Source organism: Scyliorhinus torazame, chromosome 6, assembly GCF_047496885.1.
Source record: "Scyliorhinus torazame isolate Kashiwa2021f chromosome 6, sScyTor2.1, whole genome shotgun sequence".
NCBI classification, from domain to species: Eukaryota; Metazoa; Chordata; class Chondrichthyes; order Carcharhiniformes; family Scyliorhinidae; genus Scyliorhinus; species Scyliorhinus torazame.
Genome location: NC_092712.1, coordinates 191,089,046 through 191,113,538, shown reverse-complemented (window position 1 = coordinate 191,113,538; position 24,493 = coordinate 191,089,046). Strand labels below are relative to the sequence as shown.

Here is a 24,493-nt window from a genome sequence, read left to right as displayed (position 1 = left end):
CAAGATCCAACAAATAGCAAAGAAATGAATGATGAAATAATCTGTTTACTGTCGTTGGCTAAGGAATAGATGTTGGTTAGGACAACAGAACTCCATACTCTTTGTTGAATAATATTATTTGATTTTTGACATCCTCATCAGTTTTAAAATCTAGTCCAAAAGACAGCATCCTAGAAGTTGGTTTATTCAAGACCTCTTTTTCCTTCCAACAACTAAGGCTCTAATCTGGCAAGCAGGAAATATGTGTGCATTCCCAGCTAGACGTGTGTCACCCATCCACCATATTTAGCACAGACAGAGACATTCTGTACCCACACCTAACTTTGTTGCAAAGATGATTCTACAAAAAAACTTTTAGGATTTGCCTCAAGTCCAATTGCTTCATTTAAATGCATTCATCTCTGGAAACAACAATGTTGTTTCCTTTAAGAATTCCCTTTTACTTCTGTTACGGAAGAAAAGAATGTGGAAGATATTTGCAGGGACACCAGTTTCGCTAGGCTTTTACCAACAGGTTTGTGTTCTGTGGTTATGAAAGGCTCTATGTACGCCTGTATTTACTACCCAGATCATTCCTCACCAAAACAGTCAGCCATCTGTATCCGCAGGTGGGGCTTTACCCTGCGTGTCTGCTAACCCCCCACCAGATGGAGAATCGTGCAGCTTTTGGGCCATTTTTTTTTGGCATAAACCGCCACTGTTCCAACGCCAGCATCAGCACTTAGTCTTCAAATCAGAGAATCCAGCCCAAGGTGTCTGGAACTAACAAATTATCCTCTTGATGGAAATTGTCAGAAGCGCTTGCCACCTTCATTTTCCTGCCTCATTTGAGTGAACAACTTTGGAGTGAATATTTGGAACCACTAACCAATTAGGGAAGATGGAAAATTTCAGCCAGTTGTACAGGTTAAAGGGGCAGGGGAAAGAAATCAAAAGAGGGGCCTGCAGAGAATGCCGCATTAGAAAGGTTGACTTTTGGGGTGCCAGGAAGAAAATTAGAGACTTGTGGGAAAGCCAACCGATACTAAGGAACAACTGCTTGTGTGGTGTACACTCCTCACATTGGTACATCAAAACTACAGCAAATCTATTTTCATTGCACACTCTGATTTGTACTGGCCAATGAGAATTACTTGTGCAATAACCTGCACAGGACTCATCCACCTGGGGATGATTGTTCCCAGTGTTCAATTGGACTGAGTTAACCCAGCACTAGTATAAAAGGCAGGCAGCTGTAGAGCCAGTTAAAAAGGAATGAGGACCTGGTGAAAGGGAACTGGGCCCTGTGCATGTATGATGCTGTTACTGAAATAAAGGACTTTTAAGAAGCTAGTTGGACTCCCTTGGCTTTATCACAACTTGCAAGGCTCTGGTGGAAGCCTGGGATGTCATTGTACTTCAACCTCCCAAAATGGTGATATCCTGGATGCTGGTGTTAAGTGCCACACTGTTGCCTATTTGCCACTGTGAAACATTGACTCCCCAAAAGAGTTCCTGAAGCACTGTTTGCTCACTCAGCAAAATAAAACTTTTTACTGGTCTTAAAATTTCTATTTCCCTGAATCTGAACACAAGACCCTCCAGTTTTCTGTAATAACTTGTGTCAGTTGTGGTTACACACAATTAGTTCCATTTATATCTCCGCAGGATTTTGTCATGCTATTATATAAATGCAGTCATCTAATTCCATACTAGCTGACGTCAAACAAACTTAAGAAACTTAACTATTCCAACGATTTGTGTTTTCAGCAATAAACATGCAAGTGTCAAACAGGAACTTGCATAAGTCAGAGGCTATGCTTACATAGTATTCCATTACTAGAAGTACATTTGGGTGGCAGTTCTTCCCACAGATGTGACTTCAGTCCTATTTCCTGGTTCAAATTCTTGGTAGTAGGTCCCCAGAGATACCTATGCATTATAGGGCAGCACGGTAGCATTGTGGATAGCACAATTGCTTCACAGCTCCAGGGTCCCAGGATCTATTCCGGCTTGGGTCACTGTCTGTGCGGAGTCTGCACATCCTCCCCGTGTGTGCGTGGGTTTCCTCCGGGTGCTCCGGTTTCCTCCCACGGTCCAACGATGTGCAGGTTAGGTGGATTGGCCATGGTAAATTGCCCTTAGTCTCCAGGGTTGCCCTCGGTGTTGGGTGGGGTTACTGGGTTATGGGAGTGGGGTGGGGGTGTTGACCTTGGGTGGGGTGCTCTTTCCAAGAGCCGGTGCAGACTCGATGGGCTGAATGGCCTCCTTCTGCACTGTAAATTCGATGACAATCTATGATTATATTGGGTACAACCCTCTTAGGGAGGGAAATCCATAGCTGTTACAGCACTGTACTGGTCACAGCATCTTCTTAAAGGGGCACAGCCTTTGTGCTCAGGAAGTTGGTAATATTTTCGGGACATATTTAGTGCTGTGCATAGTATCAATGATCACTTGCACATGTGGAATCACGCCACATTGTAAAATTGGACAGCTCTCTCATACGAAGGAACCATAGTTGTAAGGAGGACGATGAACCACTCAGTTCCAGAAAACAATGGAAATGATTAGTTTGGTTGAGCTATGTACAGCTCATTGGTCGTAAATAATAGATATCCCCAGACACAATTTGAAGGGACAATAAAGTCTAGAAGTTGCAGTTAGTCAATGCCTTGCTCAATACATTGCTCTGGTGGAGATGCTCCAAGTCTGAGGCAAACATTTAGCCCATCACAGATATTGTGCCTTATGAGGGAAGTATTGGCTTCTCACACAGTACAGACTATCTTGGTGAGGAGTAATCTGGGTAGTAAATACAGGTATACGGGTACCTGTTGGTAAAGGCCTGACGAAACTGGTGTCCCTGCAGATTTCTTCCACATTCTTTTCTTCTTCCGTAACAGAAGTGAAAGGGAATCCTTAAAGGAAACAACATTGTTGTTTCCAGAGATGAATGCATTTAAATGAAGCAATTGGACGTGGGCAAATCCTCAATTTTTTTTTACAGAATCATCTTTGCAACAAAGTTTCACCTCAGGCAATTACTTCCGTTTAAGGGAGCGCGTGCCACAGGACGTTCCGCCCGCTATCTGTGCCATGTCCTTGCAGACTTGCATCACGTGGAGGAGAAGGATACCTGCTCCTGGTGGCCATCAAGCTCACTGCCGCCCTGAATCTCTATGCCTTGGGTTCATTCCAGGGTTCGAGTGGGGACCTGTGCGGCATATCACAACATCCCAAAAGTACATCCGTAAAATCATGGATGCCCTGTTTGCTTGGGCAGCTAACTACGTAAACTTTGAGCTGGACCATGCCCATTAAGATGGCCGGGCAGCAGGATTCTCCGCCACCGACAGGATGCCCCAGGTCTGGGGGTAATAGATGGCATGCATGTCACCTTGCACACACCGGGCAGTCCGGGAACACCATTCATTAACAGGAAGGGGCTCCACTCCCTGAACGCTCAATTTGTGTGCAACCATCACCTCAAGATCGTGTGCTTCACAGAGAGTGTGCATGAAAGCTATATCCTGGGACAGTCGAAGATCCCCGGCGTCTACTAGGGACACCCCAGGATGGCCGGTTGGCTTGAGGGGCATAAGTGCTACCTGCTTAGGTCCTGGCTAATGACGCCATTGCAGAGGCCGGTGCAAATGCGGAAACCCGATATAAAGAGGCCATGTGGCCACTTGCGCTGTCACTGAGTGGTGTATCAGGCTGCTGAAAATGCAGATACGATGCCAGGGAGGCCCTCATCCTCTCCCGCTTCTCATTGGACATAGCTTTGTCCTCTATGCCATCCCCTCTCCCCATCCCACCCACCAGTCCGCCCAACTGATCCGCCTCTCCCATGCCCCCCCCCCCCCCCCCCCCCCGCCATTATCTACCGCCCACAATCGTCCAGTTCCACCCTCCCAGGGTCTGCATTAGTACTGTTAGTGGGTCAATGTAAAAGGCAGGAGTGATGACAACCGCCGTGAGCTGAGCTCTCGTGCTCCTCAATATACGCCTTAGTCTGACTCCTTTCTATCTGCTGACAGGGTGCTTACACCCATCACCTGCACATGGTATGCCTTGGGTGAGACCCAGATCTAGGACGAACATGCCCTGGGGGCTGGGTGGAGGGGCTGCAGGCCAGCCCGCAGTGTGAGTAATGTGGCAGTGGCTTCACGTGTCTTGGGTGTAATGTGCTTTAATGGTCTACAGTCATGACCCTAACTGTCCCCAGCTGTCGGTGGTACCACCCTCACTCACCCCTAGTGCCCTCTCAGTGATCCTCAATTTTCTTTGCCCTCCGTGATCTGTCGCCACGTCTAGGTGGGTCCCCCGGATGCACAACAGAGATGGAGTCAGCCTGCTGATTTCTGTGCCCTGCGGCCTTCAACGCCCCTGGCGTGTGTCCTCTGGTGTTAAGTAATGGCTTAAGAGACATTCCAATTAGTTGTCTCATTTATGTTAAGTATCCAATAATTGACACTGATATGTAAAGGGGCTTCAGGTGGCCTTTGTGTTAGGTGATGTGATGTTACGGTTTTGTGCAGAGTTTCTTGAAGTGAAATAAAGGTGTTGGTGAAAAGGAGCAGAACTTTTGACTCTTTATGCAACAGCAGCTAAACGTCTAACAAATGGTAGCAGAGGATGGTTGCTGTGCAAATGTGAAGGGTTGAAAGATACAACTTTTCCACACCAAACCAAGGAATGGGTGAGAAGAGAGAAAAGAAACAAAGATATATGGCCGGATATGACTACCCCCCCTTATTTTCTGAAAGGGGATCGTACGACCAATGGAGAAGTGCAGTAGTTATGTGGACTAAGGTAACTGCCTTGGGAAAGAGAAAACATGGTATGGCATTGGCTCTTTCTCTACCTTATGACAGTAAAATCCAGAGCAAAGTGTTTTCTGAGCTGGAATTGGAAGAGTCAGACTCAGAAGAAGGTCTGCAGACTCTATTACATTATATGGATAAGATTTATAAGAAGGATGACTTGTTAAGTGCGTATGAAGCATGGTCTGATTTTGATAGATTCCGGAAAATAGAGGATTTCTCCAATGAAGACTATATAATGGAATTTGGCAGACTATTTAAAAGGCTGCAGAAACACAACCTGGAATTTCCACAGTCTGTGTTGGCCTTTAAATTACTTGACTGTGCTAGAGTAAGCAACATGGATAGGCTCCTGATTTTGACAGGAGTTCAGTTCAGTTTGCAGATAAGGATACCTTATTCGATCAGTTGACAGAAGCTTTAAAAAAGTTTCTGGGGAAACATTCGATTCCAATGGCTCTGATGACCCAAATAGGTCAGCCTGCAATAAAGCAGAATATGGAAGATACACTACTAACAGGATGCTGAAATCGTACGGCTACGAACAGGTCCCAAGGCTATAGAAGGAGATCGAGACCCGGAAATTATGAAGACAGAAACCCAGTTAGAACCTACAATAGGAAGATGAACCCCAGAAATGGACAGGGCATGATAAATCGATGTTTTCAATGTGACTCTCAATACCGTTATGCTTTCAACTGTCCAACATGTTAGAATGGAGTGCTTGAAGCGACACATGACACGGAAGAGTCAGAAGAGGAAAAAGATAGTGACCAGAAAGAAGGCAGTGTCCTATTAATAAGCAGTTTTACGCCGGTAATGAGGGGGTTGGTTGCAGAATCCTTCAATTGTGCTATATTGGACAGTGGCTGCACATCTACTGTGTGTGGAATTGACTGGTTAAAATGTTACCTGGACTTCTTGAATGCTGAAAATCGTAACATGGTTAAGGAATTTGAAAGTTCGACACGTTTCAGGTTTGGGGATGATAATACTCTTGAAGTCGCTGAAAAGAGTGGTGATCCCTTGCAATATTGCCGGAGTGAATCATTTCATTAGCACGGATATTATATCAAGTGAGATATCTTTGCTTCTGGGCAGACCGTCGATGAAGAAAGCACACATGAAACTGGATATAGAACAGGATAAGGCAACAGTTTTTGGAAAGATGGTGGACTTACAATTTACACTATTGTATTCCATTACTGACAAATAATATTTCAAGTAAAGTTGTTAAGGATGTGTTAATGGCAGTTGAAAATGGGACTTTAGCTGATAAAAAGCTGGTTGTATTAAAACTGCAGAGGCAATTTGCGCATCAGTCTCCTCGGAGGTTGAAAAATTTATCAAAGGATGCAGGCGTAAGGGATGAAGACTATACAAAACTGATAGAACAGGTTAGCGATCGCTGTGAAGTTTGTAGGAAGTACAGAAGTACACCAGCACGACCGATAGTAACCCTACCTTTGGCCAGGGATTTTAACAACATTGTGGCCATGGGCCTTAAGATCTGGGATAAAGCCAATAATATGTTTATTTTGCATTTTGTAGATTTAGCAACCAGATTTAGTCAATCACCGATTGTACGAAGTAAAGAAAAGAGAGTAATTCTGGATCAAATCGTGGAAAAATGGATAGGGACAGGAATGGGCCCACCGGCAAAATTCCTTACGGACAATTGGGGAGAATTTGCTAATGTTGAGTTTCAGGATATGTGTGAAAACGTGAATATCACAGATATGAATACGGCTGCGGAAAGCCCATTTAGTAATGGTGTCTGTGAAAGAAACCATGCTGCAATCGATGACATGCTCCGGAAAATTTTGGCAGATAGACCGAATTGCAGGCTAAATCCAGCTTTAGCATGGGCGGTACATGCAAAGAATTCATTGCAGATGGTTGGGGGCTATAGTCCCTATCAATTAGTGCTTGGTAGAAATCCTAAAATTCCATCCATTTTGGATGACCAGCCTCCAGCTTGGGAAGGGACCACAATTAGCTCTGCCTTTGCAGAGCATTAAATGCATTACATAGCAGTAGAAAAGCCTTTTTGGAAGCAGAAATCTCTGAAAGAATTCGCAGAGCTTTAAGGCATAATGTATGGCCATCAAATACCGTTTTTCAGCAAGGAGACATAGTATACTATAAGAGAGACAATTTTAATGAATGGAAAGGCCCAGGGAAGATCATAGGCATAGATGGCAAGACAATTATTTTGCAACATGGGAATCAAACTGTTTAGGGTACATTCATCAAGGATAATGGGTGCAGATTACACATTTTCAAATTTAGACAAAGCAGACGGACATGACGAGGAACCAGGGTCATCTGGTACGCACGTGTTACAGAACTATGAGGACCAGTTAACTGATATAAATAGGTTTTCTGTAGAGGAACACTGTGGACGGAATTCATCTGCATGTACACTTCTGATGAATTAGAACAGGCTATTTTTCCGAAAAGACAACTGCCAAAAGTTGGTACAAAAGTGACATACTTGCCTGAAGGGTCTTGTCAATGGAAGGATGCAACTGTTATTAGTAGAGCAGGGAAGGCCACTGGAAAGTATAAATATTGGTTGAATGTGCAGCATTCAGGGGAGGGAGTCAAGACAATGAATTGGAAACACGCTGTTCAAAAATGGAGGGCACAGAAACGCAGTGCCAGTTCAGATAGTACATCGGATAGTGAACAGGTCTGCAGGAAAAGGTTGAGAACTATTGAAAGGACAACCCACAGCAGAAGGGAAAGATCAAGCAGTAGCAGTACAGAACGAGAAACCAGGAGGGAGGGGGGACGTAGTTTATCAAGGTCTCGGAACATGAGTAAGATCAAGAATACTAATAGGAGTAGAAGCCCACATACACGTGAGATTTTGGTGGCTTCCAATAAATTAGATGAAAAAGTTATCAAAGATGCCAAACAACAAGAACTGCATAGTTGAAGTGAATTTGGGGTATACACGGAGGTACCGGATAGGGGACAAAGAGCTCTATCCCACAGATGGATTTGCACGGAAAAGGTTCTTCCGGATGGAACTTATAAGGCAAAGGCCAGGCTTGTGGCAAGGGGATTTGAAGTAAACTTAGAAGATCAGGATTTAAGGGTAGATTCACCTACGGCAGGAAAGGTTATTTTAAAGATCTTCTTGGCTCTATTAGCCACAAAGGCATGGGAATGCAAATCTATAGATATAAATGCTGCCTTCTTGCAGGGACATCGGCTCCAGAGATACATTTTTCTCCGTCCTCCTAAAGAGGCAGCTAACACAGAAGTTGAACAAACGTGTATATGGATTAAATGTGCGTCTAGAGTCTGGTATTTTTCGGTAAGGTCAGTTTTGTTAAACTTAGGCTGTTGCCAGTTGAAAACAGACCCGGCAATGTTTTACCGGCACTATAAAGGAAATCTTTCTGGCATCTTTATGATGCATGTGGAAGATTTTTTTGTGGGGTGGGACTGGTGATTTTGAAGCTGTTGTAATCTCTGCTTTGATGAGAGAATTCAGGGTTGGAAGTCAGGCTTCCGGTGCATTTAAATATATTGGACTGGAAATCAGACAGACTAAGTTAGGGACAATTTTACGTCAGCAATCTTATTTGGAAAGCATCAGTCCAATAGCAATTAGTCATGGCCAGGTTTCACAAAAAGACGCAATGGTTTCAAAGATGGAAAAAGAGCAACTGCGAAGTTTAATTGGGCAACTGAATTGGTTAGGTAGACAGACTAGACCGGACGTGAGTTTTGATGTCTTAGAGTTGAGTACAAAAATGAATGATCCCAAAGTGGAAGGCATAAGAGCAAATAAAGCGTTGGCCAAACTAAAAATGCAGGAGTGTGTTTTGAGGTTCCCGGTTTTAGGTGACTGTAGACACTTGAAACTCATAGTTTATAGTGATGCGTCCTATGCAAATTTATGTGATGGGGTTTCAAGCGCAGGAGGTTTTATAATTTTCCTTTTGGGGAACAATGGTAAATGTTGCCCTCTTGTGTGGGAAACAAAGAAAATAAGGAAAGTGGTCAAAAGCACTTTGGCTGCTGAGACTTTAAGCCTTGTCGAGGCACTGGATATGGCCTTTTATATATCTCAGATATGGACAGAAATGTTGGGATTAGGGGAATTGGGTAATATATCTATTGATTGTCACATTGACAATAAATACCTGTGGGAAAATGTGCACTCCACAAAAAGTGTCAATGAAAAAAAGGTTAAGGGTAGACATCGCAAGTTTGAAGCAGATGTTGGACAGCATGGAAATAGCAAAAATTAAATGGGTCGGCAGTAGCTATCAGTTGTCAGACTGTTTTACAAAAAGAGGGGCTAGTTCACAGAAACTTTTGGATATTGTTAATGAAGGGTGCCTCTTTCTGTGACTGTTTTTTTTTTCTTCCAAACAAAAAGAAAATGAAAAAAAAGAACGGGGGAAATTGCGTGTGTGTTTTTGAGTTTCTTGACATTTTATTTTCACCTAATTATTTTTTTTCTCCAAGGAAGGGGAAACTGATAAGTAATGGCTTAAGAGACATTCCAATTAGTTGTCTCGTTTATGCTAAGCATCCAATAATTGACACTGATATGTAAAGGGGCTTCAGGTGGCCTTTGTGTTAGATGATGTGATGTTAGAGTTTTGTGCAGAGTCTGTTGAAGTGAAATAAAGGTGTTGGTGAAAAGGAGCAGAACTTTTGACTCTTGATACAAGAGCAGCTAGACGTCTAACATCTGGAGTGCCTGGGGCCGGAGGGCCTGGGGCCTCGCTGTGCCACCCTGTTCCGCCCATTGACCCCAAGACACGCTGTTGTCAGAAGGGGGAGGGGGTGACTGGGGAGAGCTGGTGATCACTGTTATCTCCCAGTAGGAAGGCTCCGGGGTGGCCTTGAGCGCTCCCTCCTCCCGGTCAGCGCCTATAAGGCCTGGAATCACGTTGGAATGGAGGGCCAGCTGTATTGAGAGCTCCAGAGGCACCTGCGTCATCTGGCTCTGCCAGACTTAGCGACTTCCCATTATCTGCACCAAGGTATTGATGCCCTAAGCGGCGCCCCTCTGTGACCATGCCAGGCTCTCCATTGCCTCACCAATGTTCATCTGCGCCTGGGACACGGTCCTCAGCACCTGGATCATATTGTAGAGCACCTCGGCAATGCCCACCTGCGACTGGTCACGTCCCCCAGCGACTGGAACATGCTGTGAAGGCCCTTAGCCATGGTGGTCACTGACTGAGCAACATCTTGGACATCACCACTTATGCTACTGACATCGCGCTCACGGCTTTCCACTGCTGTCACCACCCTAGCAGTGTTGGCCTCGGTGCCAGGCATTTATGGCGCCATCTCCTGCGCCCGTGGCCTTTGGGACCCCTCCAATCAGCTATGGACCCACTGGAGTGTCACTGACAACCCCCTCTGAATATCACGGCTACACCCTGGCGTCTTCATCCGTTCCGGGACAACCTGTTCCAGAGACTCAGCACCTGACTGGGAACCAGCTGAGTCATGGGATCCAGCAGACCTCTGACTGCTGTCACCCTGAACATTCCTGCCTCCGCCTGATGTGCATCAGCAACTGTGTGGTGCTCACCAGGTTGTGCCCCAGAAGCCTGTCTACTACTTTCGCCCATTTGAGGTGTGTATCTCTGCGCTGGTGAAAGGTGGGGATGATAGCTGTGTAGCCTCGACTAAGGCATCCTCGGAGCTTTCATCCGAGGTGTTCTCTTGGGATGCAGGCGGGCACCACCCCACATGGGCCGACACCATCAGACGGAGATCCTGTGGGTTAATGAACATATGGTCAGTGAGAGGGAAGGGTCATTATGTCTGGCATGATCAATACACGTGTGACGGGTCATCTGGGATGGACCAGTGGATAAATAATCTTCATTAGTGTCACAAGTAGGCTTACATGTGACACTGCAATGAAGTTACTGTGAAAATCCCCTAGTCGCCACCCTGTGGCGCCTGTTCGGGAACACAGTGGGAGAATTCAGAATGTCCAGAGCACCTAACAAGCACGTCTTTCAGGACTTGTGGGAGGAAACCGGTTCACCCGGAGGAAACCCACGCAGACACAGGGAGAATGTGCAGACTCTGGACAGACAATGACCAAAGCCAGGAATTGAACATGGGTCCTGGAGCTGTGAAGCAACAGTGCTAACCACTGTGCTAACGTGCCATCCTCGACTTTGCGGTGCAGACCAATCTCGACATCGGTGATCGATATTTCCTCAGTCACCCCGTGACCTCTAGGTCCCATTCCTTGTAGGGAGTGAGGACTCTATGTCTGGCAACGTACCACTTGACCCTTTCCCGCCTGTTATGGGCCAATTTCTCCTACGGGGACAAAGAGAGGGCCGTATGCTTCATGCATGCAGGGGGGGAAACAGACTTGGGCATTGTTGCTGGTGATGAGTGGGGTGCGCAGGAGGTTGCCAGGTTGTGCTGGGGCACAATGCAATATCGTGCTGGAGCCGGTGCGGTGTCAACTGTTGGGGGGGGGTGCAGGGGTGGGACCGGTGCCACCTCACCCATGCGGCCTGGTGGAGTTTGTTAAGCTTCTTCCAGTACTGTGTGGCGGTCATCTTGGTGACACTCCCCGCATTGATGGCCATTGCCACTGCCTCCCAGGCAACACTGGCTGCCCTATGGCATACCCTATGACCGAGTCCAATAGTCTTGCCAGGTCAGCATTTCCGAATTGTGGTTCAGGTCTCCTTGGTGGGGTTTGCTCTGTGGGATCTCTCGTTAGCAGAGAGCAGCTGGGCGCGGTCCAGGCAAATCAGCTGGCGGGACAGCCACTTTCGGCATGAAGCCCATGGGGCATCATTACCGGCCGTAATCCACGTTAGATACCGGTGCCGGACTCATCGGGTTGGCCGTCGGGAAACACCCGGCAATTCCCGCTCGCTACTTCACTTAGGAACTTTTCCGTTTGATCACGCCTGTGAATAGCTGCTGTAAATGGATAGGGAGAGCAGAAACAAGCTTTCAAGAAACATAACATCTGGAATTCTCCTGCTGTAGGGATTCTCTGTTCCCATCGGCAGCGCACCCTCACCGGTTGGTTTCCGGGCAGCATGGGGTAGCTTCAATAGGGCGGCAGGACTGGAGAATCCAACCCAACATTACCTCTAGACAATGATTATTGTGGTGATATGCCTATGGGCTATATCATAGATGGATGGTGTGTGACCTCCAACCAGCAGATGACAGTACAAACACACCATGCTGTCAAGGTCATGTGACCTGTGAGTCCAATATAAGGGGAAGCACATACGGCCATCTGAAGAAGATTGAGGAGGTAATAAGACATACATGTGAATGGTCAGTGCTATGTGAAAGTTCCAGAGGAGTCGTTAGCAGACTCCATGATAACGTGCCCTGTATCAGATTGCTATCTTACCACATGAGACTCAATAAAAGATTTTGGTTTCAACAAGTCAAAGTGTTTGGTGGATTCCTTTGTGAGGTACAAAGGACCAAAGACAACAACTATTATGTCACTTATGGTAAAGCATGTAATAATCTGGAAAATATGGCATGCATTGTGTATCCCAAAGGAGTATAAATATAAATCAACAGTATCTAGCATTGTGTGGAGTTTCTCTTTGAATATAAAGCTTACTATATCACTGGCTTTCACATTTTTGCACTTATTGTGGCCTGGATGTTCAGTTCCATCAGGACAGATTGCAGTAATGTTCACATAGACCCCATTGATAAGATTGTCCACCTGCAGTTCTACTTCAGAAAGCAGTGTCTGTATAAAAAAACAAAACACAAAAAAAGAAAAATTACTCAATTACCCACTAACTGTAATTTTGTGCTTTTATCACTGTAAAACAAACTGAATGACTCAGCTAGCAAAAGCTTTGTGACACAAATAAATCCTTCTTAAAATGCAATGCTGTTGTGCTTCACAGGAATCAGCACAAAGATGAATAATCTACCAAATTTGTATTAAATGTGCAAAGCTCTCTGGAACTTCAGTATGAGTATAAATGATCAATGGCTTTTTGTATTTGAAACAGGAAGTGGAAGGAGTATTCTGTTAAAGCTTTTTCAAACACAGTTCAGATAGGTTCCAAGTAGAACTCAGGGATAAATTTTCATTCTTATCACTGATGGCCCAGAATATCACAGACTGGTGCTGCACATCAGGGGCGAAATTCTCCTACCCGCCCCGCCACATTTCTGCCCCGACCGGCCGGCGGGAGTCTCCGTAACACCAGCCGGTCAATGGGGTTTCCCGTTGTGGGGCAGCCACACGCCGTCGGGAAACCCCCGAGCGCCGGCAAAACGGAGACTCCCGCCGGCGGAGAATGACGCCCATGAAATCAGACAGACATCTGGGGCGTCATTCTCCGACCCCCCGGCGGGTCGGAGAATGGCCGTTGGCCGCCGTGAATCCCGCCCCCGCCCCCACCGAAGTCGCCGGTACCGGCAATTGGGCGGGGGCGGGAATCGGGCCGTGCCGGTTGGCGGGACCCCCCGCTCAATTCTCCGGCCCGAAGTCCCGCCCAGAAATTGCCTGTCCCGCCGGCGTAAATCAAAGCTGGTATTTACCGGCGGGACCAGGCGGCGTGGGCGGGCTCCTGGGTCAGGCGCGGGGTGATCTGACCCCGGGGGGTGCCCCCACGGTGGCCTGGCCCGCGATCGGGGCCCACCGATCCACGGGCGGGCCTGTGCCGTGGGGGCACTCTTTCCCTTCCGCCTCCGCCATGGCATCCACCATGGCGGAGGCGGAAGAGACTCTCCCCACTGCGCATGCGTGGGAAACTGTCGGCGCCCGCTGACGCTCCCGCGCATGCGCCGCATTTCCGCGCCAGCTGGCGGGGCACCAAACGCCATTTCCGCCAGCTGGCGGGGCACCAAACGCCATTTCCGCCAGCTGGCGGGGCGGAAATCCCTCCGGCGCCGGCCTAGCCCCTCAATGTTGGGGCTCGGCCCCCAAAGATGCGGAGCATTCCGCACCTTTGGGCCGGCGCGATGCCCGTCTGATTGCCGCCGTTTTTGGCGCCAGTCGGCGAACATCGCGCCGTTGGGGGAGAATTTTGCCCTTTAATGCCCAACAGGCATTCTTGAGGCACTACAGATATAAACTTTGCAAACTAAATTCGAGACAGAGTTAATGTATGAAGCATGCAAAATCATATCCGAGGAAAAGTGGTGAAATATCATGAGGCCCGTCTGCTCACAGCTTTCAATCCCCGGAAGGAAACAAAGAAAAAGAAAATGCCTGCAGCCAATTAAGGTAAAATCTCAAAGAAATTCCTTTGACACTTTCAGGTGTAAAGAATCACAAGCTTACTACAGTACATTATGCTTCTGCTTTGGTTGTGCCAGCAACACAGACTAACGTCTATATTCCGCAAACATTTTAAAAATGAATATAAGAATGACCAAGTAATCTGTTTTTTTGTGCCGTTGATTGAGACATAGATATTGGTCAGGACACTGGGCTAATCCCCTGCTCTTATTCAAACAGATACCATTGGATCTTTTACATCCACTCGGGCAGGCATAGGGGACCTCTGATTAACATTTAATCTGAAATCCAATATCTCCAACAGCGCATTGCTCCTTCAGTACTGTACTACAGTGTCAGCTCCAGTTGGGACCAGAACCTGGAATCTTGCGGTTCAGAGGCGAGACTGCGATCAGCTGTCTCACAGCTGACACTCAATGATACTCATACTCCTCCAGATCTTTCTTCCCCATCACTTCCCTCTGGTCCTATTCCTTCTTGTAATCTGATCTGTGTATCTACGATCCCCTTTGACATTCCACTCTCTAGCCCTGAATCACTTGTCCAAAGAAAATGTCTCAGCTTCATCCCTTAGTGCTCCCACCTCAATGAATTTTAACTCAGCAGAAGATCAAGTTACCCTTCAGTCATCTTCGCCTCAACACATTTAGATAGGGGTCTTCCCCGTACACAGCAAGCCCTCTTACCTTCAACTAGTACTCATCCTCCCCCTGGACTCCTCTCTCTGGCCTCGTAATCTTTTTTGATCTTTTTATTGAGAATTGCTGGCAACATAAGCTGTCTCAATTTATCTGCTCCCTTACTCATTCTAACCTGTCTCTCTCTGAATTTGTGGCTTAGGTCCAACACAAATATTATCATCAAGCCTGCTGACAAGAATGGTGCTGTTGCTGCTTGGTGAACTGACCTCTATTCTGCAGAGTACACCAACTTTCTGACACTTCCTCTTTCTTCCCCTGGACCAAGATCCCACCATCAAACATTAGTTCATGGTTTCCAGACCTGTAACTGACTCAGGGCCTCTGGGGGTCTCCCCACCCTGGCTTCTGACCTTTGGTCCCCAACCTTGAACAGCCCACTTTTACCTCAGCTGGAGTTTTCCCACCGTTCACTGGCACGGGGATTCTCTGTAATCCTGGCAGCGCATCCCCAAACGTGGGTTTCCCTGTGGCGTAGGGTGGGTTCAATGGGAACCCTTGACAGCGGCAGGAACAGAGAATCCTGCCGCCAGCGAACGGCACACTGCCAAGAAACACGTGGCTTGGGGGACTGGATAATCCAGCCCCTCTGTTGCAAGACCTACAAACAGGACTGCCCTGGTAGACTCATTGTTTCAGCGTGTTCCTACCCTACTGAACTGATGGCATTCCTTTCAGCCCTTAATTCTTCTCCCGTTATCCATTCTTTACCTATCTGCATCTGTGACTCTTCCAATATTCACCATCAGTTTAGCGGTTAAAAGTTTTCTGGCCTTATCTGTCTTCTTTTCATCATATTTGCCCTTTCATCCCCATCAGGTTGGTTTAAGAGCTCTTCACTTCTTCCTTGAAACCCAGCCAGTTCCTAACCACTACCATCCTGCTTCACCTGATTTAACTTATTCATTCAAAGAAGCACTTTATGGGGCAGAGGAAGAAATGTCTTTTTGAAATTCCACAGACTTTTCAACAAGTGGGCCGGGGATATGGGGCCTCATTTGGCATTTTGCTAAAAGAAATATTTCTCCAGTTTATCTAAATATCAGATTCATACATATCAAGGTTTTTCAAAATTTTCAGATATATATTCTGAATGTCACAATGATTGGTATGTAATTAAATGAAAACTTTTGTGTATACATGCAAATATAGAGAAAGCATTATAATTTGCTGCCAATGTTTAATAAAAACTGTTGAAACAAATGAATAGTTGATGGGATATAAATAATCTCAGGTATGGAGAAAGCATTTTTTTAAATGGAACGCAAATTAATTACTTGCTGAAACAGGCATGACCTATTCTGCCCACGTTTGAGTCATACAAGAGTAGAAAGACCCAAGGGCCACCCTAAATTTGCCGTCAGACCACATCACCATTTTACGACAAGCTGTGGGTTCATGTTGAAGTCTGCCGGAATCTGGCTGAGGCACACAGTCATGCCCAGGGATGGGTGAGGCAATCAGCAGGGATGTGGTTAGGTAAGCACAGTTTTCAGCTACAGCTGTACTTGCTATAAGCAACTAACCTACAGGCTGCTTCCAATATCTGAAATGGTTAGATGGCTGTAAAGTTTGAAAAGGTATTTGGAGCTTATGGAAGCACAAGCTTTCACTACTTTCCAACTATTTCTGGAATAGGAGTTGTAATGGGTGCAGGAGCCTCATAACCGGTGGGCGCCAGAACCATCTGATTAAAAAAATCTTGCTGAATTGAACACTTACAAATCTGGTCCAATCTGAGTCAATGGTAATTTTGCCATCATTTTGCATGTTTCACACTCAATTGGGTGCAAATATATGGAATTTATACCCCCCATGACTTCCCATTCAGAAAGTGATATTTCTCCTGATCGCAAAATAAATATTAGGAATGGCACTGTTCTTGCATCATTCTTTAATACACCTACACCCAATTAACTATTGGTGCTATTAAAATGCAGTGTGCAAACTCATGTAAAACAAATGGATCAAAATCTGTGCTATAATTATGCAGAGAAGAATTTGGTATCAGTGAATTAATCTTTTGAAAAATATCAGCACCAATTATTCTTCCAATTTGTTAGGGGGAGATTCTTTCCACTTCATACTTCCAGAAGAAATTTCTACAATCATATTTCTTAAACAATTCTACACTGTTAATTAGGCAGGAAAGATACATTTTCTCAGTTGCCTAATCAGATAGAAAAAGCTCTGCATTTGTATTGGGCTCAATCTACTGGCCACTTTGTACCTGAAAGTCGGCACTGCGAGCACCGGGAAACACGCGGCTAAACACGCTCGCTATGCACTCTGTTCCCATTTGGTTAGACTGGGACCCTTGTCCTTCATCACCCTCCCAAAACATCATTTGGAACTTTTCAACCAACAAATTACTTTTCAAGAGAAGTCATTGTTCTATAGGTAAATAGAACAATGAATTGCACACAACAAAGTTCAAAACAGAACATTAGATAATGATCTTTCAAATATATTCACAGATTTATGGATTTTATGTAGAGACGTAGGGTTAGAATTTTCATGGGTGTGCATTCCACCTATTATCCAAGATTGTTGAAAGCATAGAGGTACAGAATAAACTAACCTTTTGTAATTATACCAGAGAGAGTTAAGAGATCAAATGCACATGTTGAAAATGATGTCAAGAAGTAGATGATGGTGGGGTTAAATTTCAGACATCACTAAAAGGTGGAAGGTCTGACAACAACAAATGCCCTTCAGGCGGGTAAGTGGCCACTGTCCAGCATTCCTCGTAATTGAGATCCCAGGCTGCGGAATTCCACGGAGAGATGCCAACCAATCACAGGCCGGCAGCTGCTCACTGCTGCTGGTGCCAACAGGAGTGGTGGCTGCTCGCGGTAATTCATCCACCAGATATCTGGATCTTTGAGGGGCTCCAGAACAAAGTTGAACGAAGGCAGGATGGAAACCACGAGGTGGGGGTCCCAAGTGGGGAGGGGGGCAGGAGGACAGGGGCAAGGGGCTTTCAGTGGACACTGCCTTTCCGTTGCTTGGTCCCTCAATCAGGTACAGAGTGCTTGACTATGACGGACCACTGGCAAACCTGGCAGGATTTGCGAAGCGCCCTCCAAAGGGAGCAGGAAAGCTGTGCAGCCTCCAATTAATCCCTAAACCACTACTAAATGGCAATAGGCTCAGGGATAATGGGAGTCAATTGGCTCATTAATTAACCTAATTGGCATCCCACTGGAAGTGACTGGCAATCCCGTATCGGCCACTGCTGCTCTCTGATTTAATGGGGGCGCATTTAGGTGCCATCGGGAAACTGAAGTGGGACATCTCTTCAAATGAGTAGGCCAGGCCACAATATTCCCTGCTGCAATGGACTGCATTAAATCCAGCCCAATATTTCAGAAAAAAAAGCGCAAGACGTTACATGGTAAAGGATGATTGCAATTAACTAAGCTACTTCGGGTCACCAGTAAACGGGTCAAAATGGCTATGAAAGTCGATTGGGAAATTTTAACATTGCACCCTAACATTAAATTGAGCTGCCGCACAGCCTAAATGCTAATTTAGGTGCATGGCTTAAAATGTAGATTTCATGGTTGCATGTCCTTTTTTCTTGGGATCAGGATGCAGCCGCAGAATGGAGCAGGAACGGCTGGATTCAGCAGTGTTTTTATGGGCGTGGAGAGCGCTTTCCCATGCACACCTTCATCACCTCCAAAAAAACAGCGCCTGTTTCACGGCCTCCCACCACACGATTGGATGACTCACGAGGTAGGCTGACAGAACCTCCAGCCGGACAAAATCAAGGCTGAAGCCCCAACTCACTCCTGAATGAACACTACCTTAACCAACAATTTCAGTCCACCCCAGAATGGCGTTTGAACTCTTAATGTCCCAGTTTAGAAGCAAGATTCCTGCCAAATAAGTAAAGCTGAAATGGATGTTTTTTTTTGGTTGAATTTCCCCATTTGTTATTTTATTTTTATTTTTAAAACATTTCAGGACACAGGGTTTGGACTGTAGATCTTACTGATAGAGGAGACATGAACCAGATTTTCAAAAGTTTGGAAGACATTTCTTTTCTAGTAAACTTGCAGATGAAATCTGTGTGTGTGCTGCCAATTATTTCATTCTTGTGTCATTGGAAAGATCCCATTACCGTAATCATCAACCATGTTATTTTCTTCATTTGCTTCCGCAATTTTAGAACAGTCGTTAAACAAAAAGATTTCAGTTCCTGCTATTGAGTTTGTTTAACAAGCTAGGCATTTGATATAGGAAGTATTTTATTGTGTGCAGCATCTGAGGATAATAGATTTGTGATTTTGTGGACTGCGGAGGAAGGTTTCTTTTTAAAATTAGAGTGCTTATGAGATAGTTGGAATAAAAAAGACTTTGTTCATGAAATTACTGAGGTAAGAAGTTCCAACAATGAGGTTTCTGAGTTATCTTCTGTTCAACAAATTCTAGAAACAAAGGGATCACATCCTTTCTGTGGTACACAACGTGTTTAGCTGCCTACTACAATTGCTGTCAGGACAATGTCAGGTTCTATTGGGCCTAATTATCCTTTGCCCAAACTATCCATTACACTAAAGAGCAAAGATAATCCTCAGCTTTTTTTCTACACTACCAATTATCTCCTAAATCTCCCCCACATTGTTAACAATGAGCACAATGAGGGCAGCACGGTGGCGCAGTGAGTGCCACTGCTGCCTCACGGCGCCGAGGTCCCAGGTGCGATCCCGGCTCTGGGTCACTGTCTGTGTGGAGTTTGCACATTCTCCCCATGTTTGCCTGGGTTTCGCCCCACAACCCAAAGATGTGCAGGGTAGTTGGATTGTCCAGGCTAAATTGCCCCTCAATTGGAAAAAATGAATTGGGTACTCTAAATTTCATAATTTTTTTAAAATGAGCACAATGGTCGGGATTCGCCGTTTTAGCGGCAGAGTGTTGATGTCATCGTAAACGGCGGAGGTTTTACGACGGCGTTATCTGGCCACTAGGAGCAGCGATCCCCCAACCCACAGGGGGCCAGCATGGCGCTGGAGCGCTTCATGCAGCTCCAGCTGCCGATACAGGCACCAGCACGGCCGGCGCGGGTCCGAGCATGCGCGTGGATTGCCGTCTCCACACAACATGATGGAGACATACAGGGGCCCGACGCAGAGGAATGCCCCACCAGAATATGCCCGCCCGCCAATCAGTAGCCCCCGATCGTGGGCCTGGCCACTGTGGAGGCCCCCCCCGGGAGTCGGATCCCCCCTCCCACCCACCAGGACGGCCCCCGCAGCCAGAACGCCGAGGTCCCGCCAGGTAGGACCACTGTGAACGACGCCGGTGGGCGCTCGGCCCGTCGAGCGTGGAGAATTGCCGGGGGGGGGCGCTGAACGCGGCAACCAACCTGCGCCGTGGCGACTGCGCCGGTGCCGATTCTCTAGTTGCCGGAGAATCGGCGGCCCGGCGGCAGAGCGGCGTGGTGGGATTTGTTTCCCTCCCCCACCCCCCAGCGATTCTCCGATCCGGCGCGGGATCAGAGAATCCCACCCAATGAATTCATAGACTTCTTCATCGCCATTCATTCAGCTGCTCCCACCCCATCTCATTCACTTTGTCCACTAGATCAAAATTTGCCCAAGACCTCAGCCTCCATCACGAAACGCGTACGTCTTACTGTGACTGCAGCCTCTTGTGAGTCATCCCACCTTGGTCTAACCATTGGTAACTGTGCATTCAACTAACTGGGTTCGGAAATAATCTTACCAGTTCTACTTCCTTCCTCACTGTCCAAGCTTTTCCCTCCCCACGTCCCTGCCCCAGCCAAGTCCAACATGCACCCATCTCTCCAATACTGCCCCACCCCACCACCTCGCCTCCCACCCCAGCCAATTCCAAAATGCCCCCATTGTTTGGCCATCCCGGCAAAGTCCATCCCTCCTCTTTGGGACCCGTCGGCCTGGCTCTGGAGAGATCTTGGGCGTCATTCTCCGACCCCCCAGAGGGTCGGAGAATGGCCGTTGGCCGCCGTGAATCCCGCCCCCGCCGGTTGCCGAAGTCTCCGAAGGGAGAAAAGTCGGCGGGACGTTAATGTCGCCGCTGCCGCGGAGAATGTCACGGGTCTGCGCAAGGCAGCCGATTTTCAGCCTGCCGATATTCTCCCTTCCGGATGGGCCGAAGTCCCGTCGACGTGATGGCCGTTCACGTCGACGTAAATTAAACCTCCTTTTCATCGGCGTCACCCGGTGCTCCAGGCTCACGCCGACCAGCGTGGAGGTGAGTGACGGCCTGGGGGGTTGGCTCTGGGCAGGCGATGGCGTGGCCGCAGTCTGAATGCGTGAGGAGAGGTGTGTCTCGGCTTGTGTGTGTGTGCGCGCGGCGGGGGGGGGGGGGGGGGAAGTGGTTAGAATAGGCTGGGCTCCGGGGAGTGCCGGGAGGGGGTCCGTGCCGGGGAGGGGGATGGGGGTGTCCGTACCGGGGTGGAGGTTGGGGGGGGGTCCGTGCCGGGGAGGGGGATGGGGGGGGTCCGTGCAGGGCTGCAGGTTGGGGGGGGGGTCCGTGCCGGGGAGGGGGGTCCGTGCCGGGGTGGAGGTTGGGGGTGGGGGGGTCCGTGCCGGGGAGGGGGATGGGTCCGTGTCGGGGAGGGGGATGGGGGGGTCCGTGCCGGGGAGGGGGATGGGGGGGGGGGATCCGTGCCGGGGAGGGGGATGGGGGGGTCCGTGCCGGGGTGAAGGTTGGGGGGGGGGGGTCCGTGCCGGGGAGGGGGATGGGGGGTGTCCGTGCCGGGGTGGAGGTTGGGGGGGGGGTCCGTGCCGGGGAGGGGGATGGGGGGGGGGTCCGTGCCGGGGAGGGGGATGGGGGGGTCCGTGCCGGGGTGGAGATTGGGGGTGGGGTCCCTGCTGGGGAGGGAGATGGGACAGCAAGTGAGTTGGTCCACCTGGCCAGGTGCCAGCCTCCAACAGTTGGACCCATGCGGTCCATGCCACCTGGCTGGGGGGAGCAGGGGATATGGGCAATGATGACATGTCGTCGTTCCCCTCCCCCCACCAGGCCGTCATGTTTTCATATCATCCAGCGATGTTGGCCGCCGTGACGGCAGCCGCTCATGTCTATGTTGCCCTGGATGAGGAGGTGGAGGAGGAGGAGGAGCGTGCCAGAGAGACGGCGGAGGCTGCTGCAGAGGGGCAGGCGGCAGCCGCCCAGGCTGGAGGGACACCCGACCGACAGGACGAGGAGGGGGAGGAGGACGTCGCGGCCCCACGGCAACGGAGGCACCCGAGGGCGCCCCGTGTGTACCGGCCCAGGAAGTCATACCAGGACCTCACGGACCGGGAATGCAGGAGGAGACTCCGGATGAGCCGGGAAACCGTGGCACACATCTGCCACCTGCTGGCACACCTGTCACTGCGTGGCACTGGCGGGGGACACCCTCCCCCCGTGTCCGTCAAGGTTACGGTGGCCCTGAACTTTTATGCAACAGGGTCATTCCAGGCACCGAGTGGGGACCTGTCCGGCATATCGCAGACATCGGTGCACCGGTGCATCCGGGCAGTGACAGATGCCCTATATGCCATGGCGCACCGCTACATCCGCTTCACCGTGGACCGGGCCAGCCAAGATGCCCGGGCCGTAGGCTTCTCTGCCGTGGCCGGGTTCCCCATGGTCCAGGGCGCGATCGATGGGATGCACGTCGCCGTGCGGCCACCTGCAGATAACAGGGCCATGTTCACTAATAGGAAGGGGACCTATTCGATGAACGTACAGGTGGTCTGTGACCACCGCATGATGATCCTGCACGTCTGCGCCCGTCACCCAGGCAGTGTACACGACTCATTCGTGTTGTCGCGGTCATCCATCCCCGGCATGTACGAGGGACACCATCCCCGGCTGAGGGGCTGGTTGCTGGCCGACAGGGGCTACCCATTGCGATCGTGGCTGATGACGCCTATACGGAGGCCACGCAATGAGGCGGAGAACCGCTACAATGATGCCCATGTAGCGACAAGGGGAGTGATAGAGAGGTGCTTTGGCGTGCTGAAGATGCATTTCAGGTGCCTGGACCTCTCTGGGGGCGCCCTCCAGTATCGGTCAGATAGGGTCGGCCGCATCATAGTGGTGTGCTGCGTCCTGCACAACATAGCCCAGCAGAGGGGCGATGTGCCGCAGGCAGAGGAGGGCGGAGTGGAGGAGCAGCAGGAAGAGGCGCAGTCCTCCCCAGATGAGGGGGATGGGGGTAATGGTCAGGGCAGACGGGGTAGACACAGGCGGGTGGCTGTCCACCGTTACCGACTGGCCCAGCGGACACGGGACAGACTGATAGACGCCCGCTTCACTGACTAGATGGGCGTGGGAATCGGGTAGTATGGCCACAGACCGCACACCATGGCAACAGCCGACCACCCACACCCCCCACCCATCCACCCGCCCAGCACCATCACCCCCCTCCCCAACCCCACCCACCCCACCCGCATGCACACCCCCCCCCCCCCCCCCCCATTGCCGATCCGACTGCAGCACAACGGGCCGGGCTCATACAGTTGCGGGTGGACGCGTGTCTATCGTAGGCCATGGAGGATGATGACAACCCGCCCTGCGGTGAGCTCCTGGCTCTACATCGTTGGACTATGTCTGACCCATGGCCACAGTACCTCCATCCACCCGGACCATCCCTGCATGCGGCTGTGACACTGCAGCGCACGGTCCCGTCCTCTGCCCAGGGGATGTTGATGGCGGCCCAGGGGGAAGGGGGCAGACTCACCTGGGGCTGAAGTAAGACCACCCCTCACACACACACTTGCGCTCAACGTACATGACACCCCCGCACACTTTGGACAGAGCACAAAGGCAGCTTCTGTAGGTGTAACATTGACTTTAATAACCAAAGGAGTTCATGCACGTGCCCTAGCCCCTAAAACTCATCTGTGCCCTGCAACCGTGCCAACTTACTCAGTGTCTAATTGTTTGGCCTTAAGGGCCCTTTGACTACGTCTACGTGGTTCCCCAGACGGTACAGCAGAACTGGAGGTGGACTCCTGTGATTCCTGCCCTCTGACACTGGATCCCTTTGGCGGCCGTTTCCTGGGGCGTCCTGGCCTAGATGGGCCAGGCTGCGGCCCGGGCGACTGGGATGGCGAGCTGCCAGCCTGTCCTGCCCGTTGCCCACCCGATGCACCTGGGACGGAAGGGGGGGGAGTCCGAGGTGTCGCGGTGTACCGGGACCTCCCCTACAGAGGGAGCCGGGACAGACCACACCACCTCCTCCTCCCTCGGGGTGCCCGATGGCCCCCAGGCCTCCACATGGGTGGGGGATGTGAACGGACTGGCCATCCGACGCCCCCCCCGACATCTGGTGCTGCCAGTCCTGGAGGCCCGTGCTGATATCGACAGGGGTCTGCAGGTTTGCAGCCATGGAGCCCAGGGGGTTGGCAAACCCTGTCTGTGACAGTGCGACGCCGGCTCGCACATGGCCACTGGCGCCGATGCCCTCAGCGATGGCCTGCAGAGACTGGGCCATGGCCTGCTGAGACTGGGCCATGGCCTGCAGAGACTGGGCCATGGCCTGCTGAGACTGGGCTATGGCGTTGAGCGCCTCTGCCATCTGGCGCTGGCACTGGCTCATGGCCTCCTGTGAGAGGGCAGCCATTTCCTGGGCCACAGACGCCGCCTGCACGGAAAGCCCCAGGCCTCGCAAACCGTTCCCCATGTCTGACACCGTCGCACCCATTGCCTCCACCGCGGACGCCACCCATGCGGTGTCGGCC

General features: G+C 49.5%; 1 protein-coding gene and 1 long non-coding RNA gene across 2 annotated transcripts in view; one reads left to right on the top strand and one right to left on the bottom strand.

The window, feature by feature from the left end:
• Positions 1 to 24,493, bottom strand: part of itgb8 (integrin, beta 8) — a 138,408-nt gene that overhangs the window by 60,332 nt on the left and 53,583 nt on the right. The window contains exon 9 of the mRNA XM_072509202.1: positions 12,424 to 12,558. Coding sequence (XP_072365303.1) covers positions 12,424 to 12,558 — 135 coding nt within the window. The remainder of the gene's footprint in view (positions 1 to 12,423; positions 12,559 to 24,493) is intronic.
• LOC140425194 (uncharacterized) lies at positions 16,168 to 18,838 on the top strand. Its single transcript, XR_011947786.1, has 2 exons — positions 16,168 to 16,244; positions 18,359 to 18,838. It is a non-coding gene; the product is annotated as an uncharacterized lncRNA (long non-coding RNA).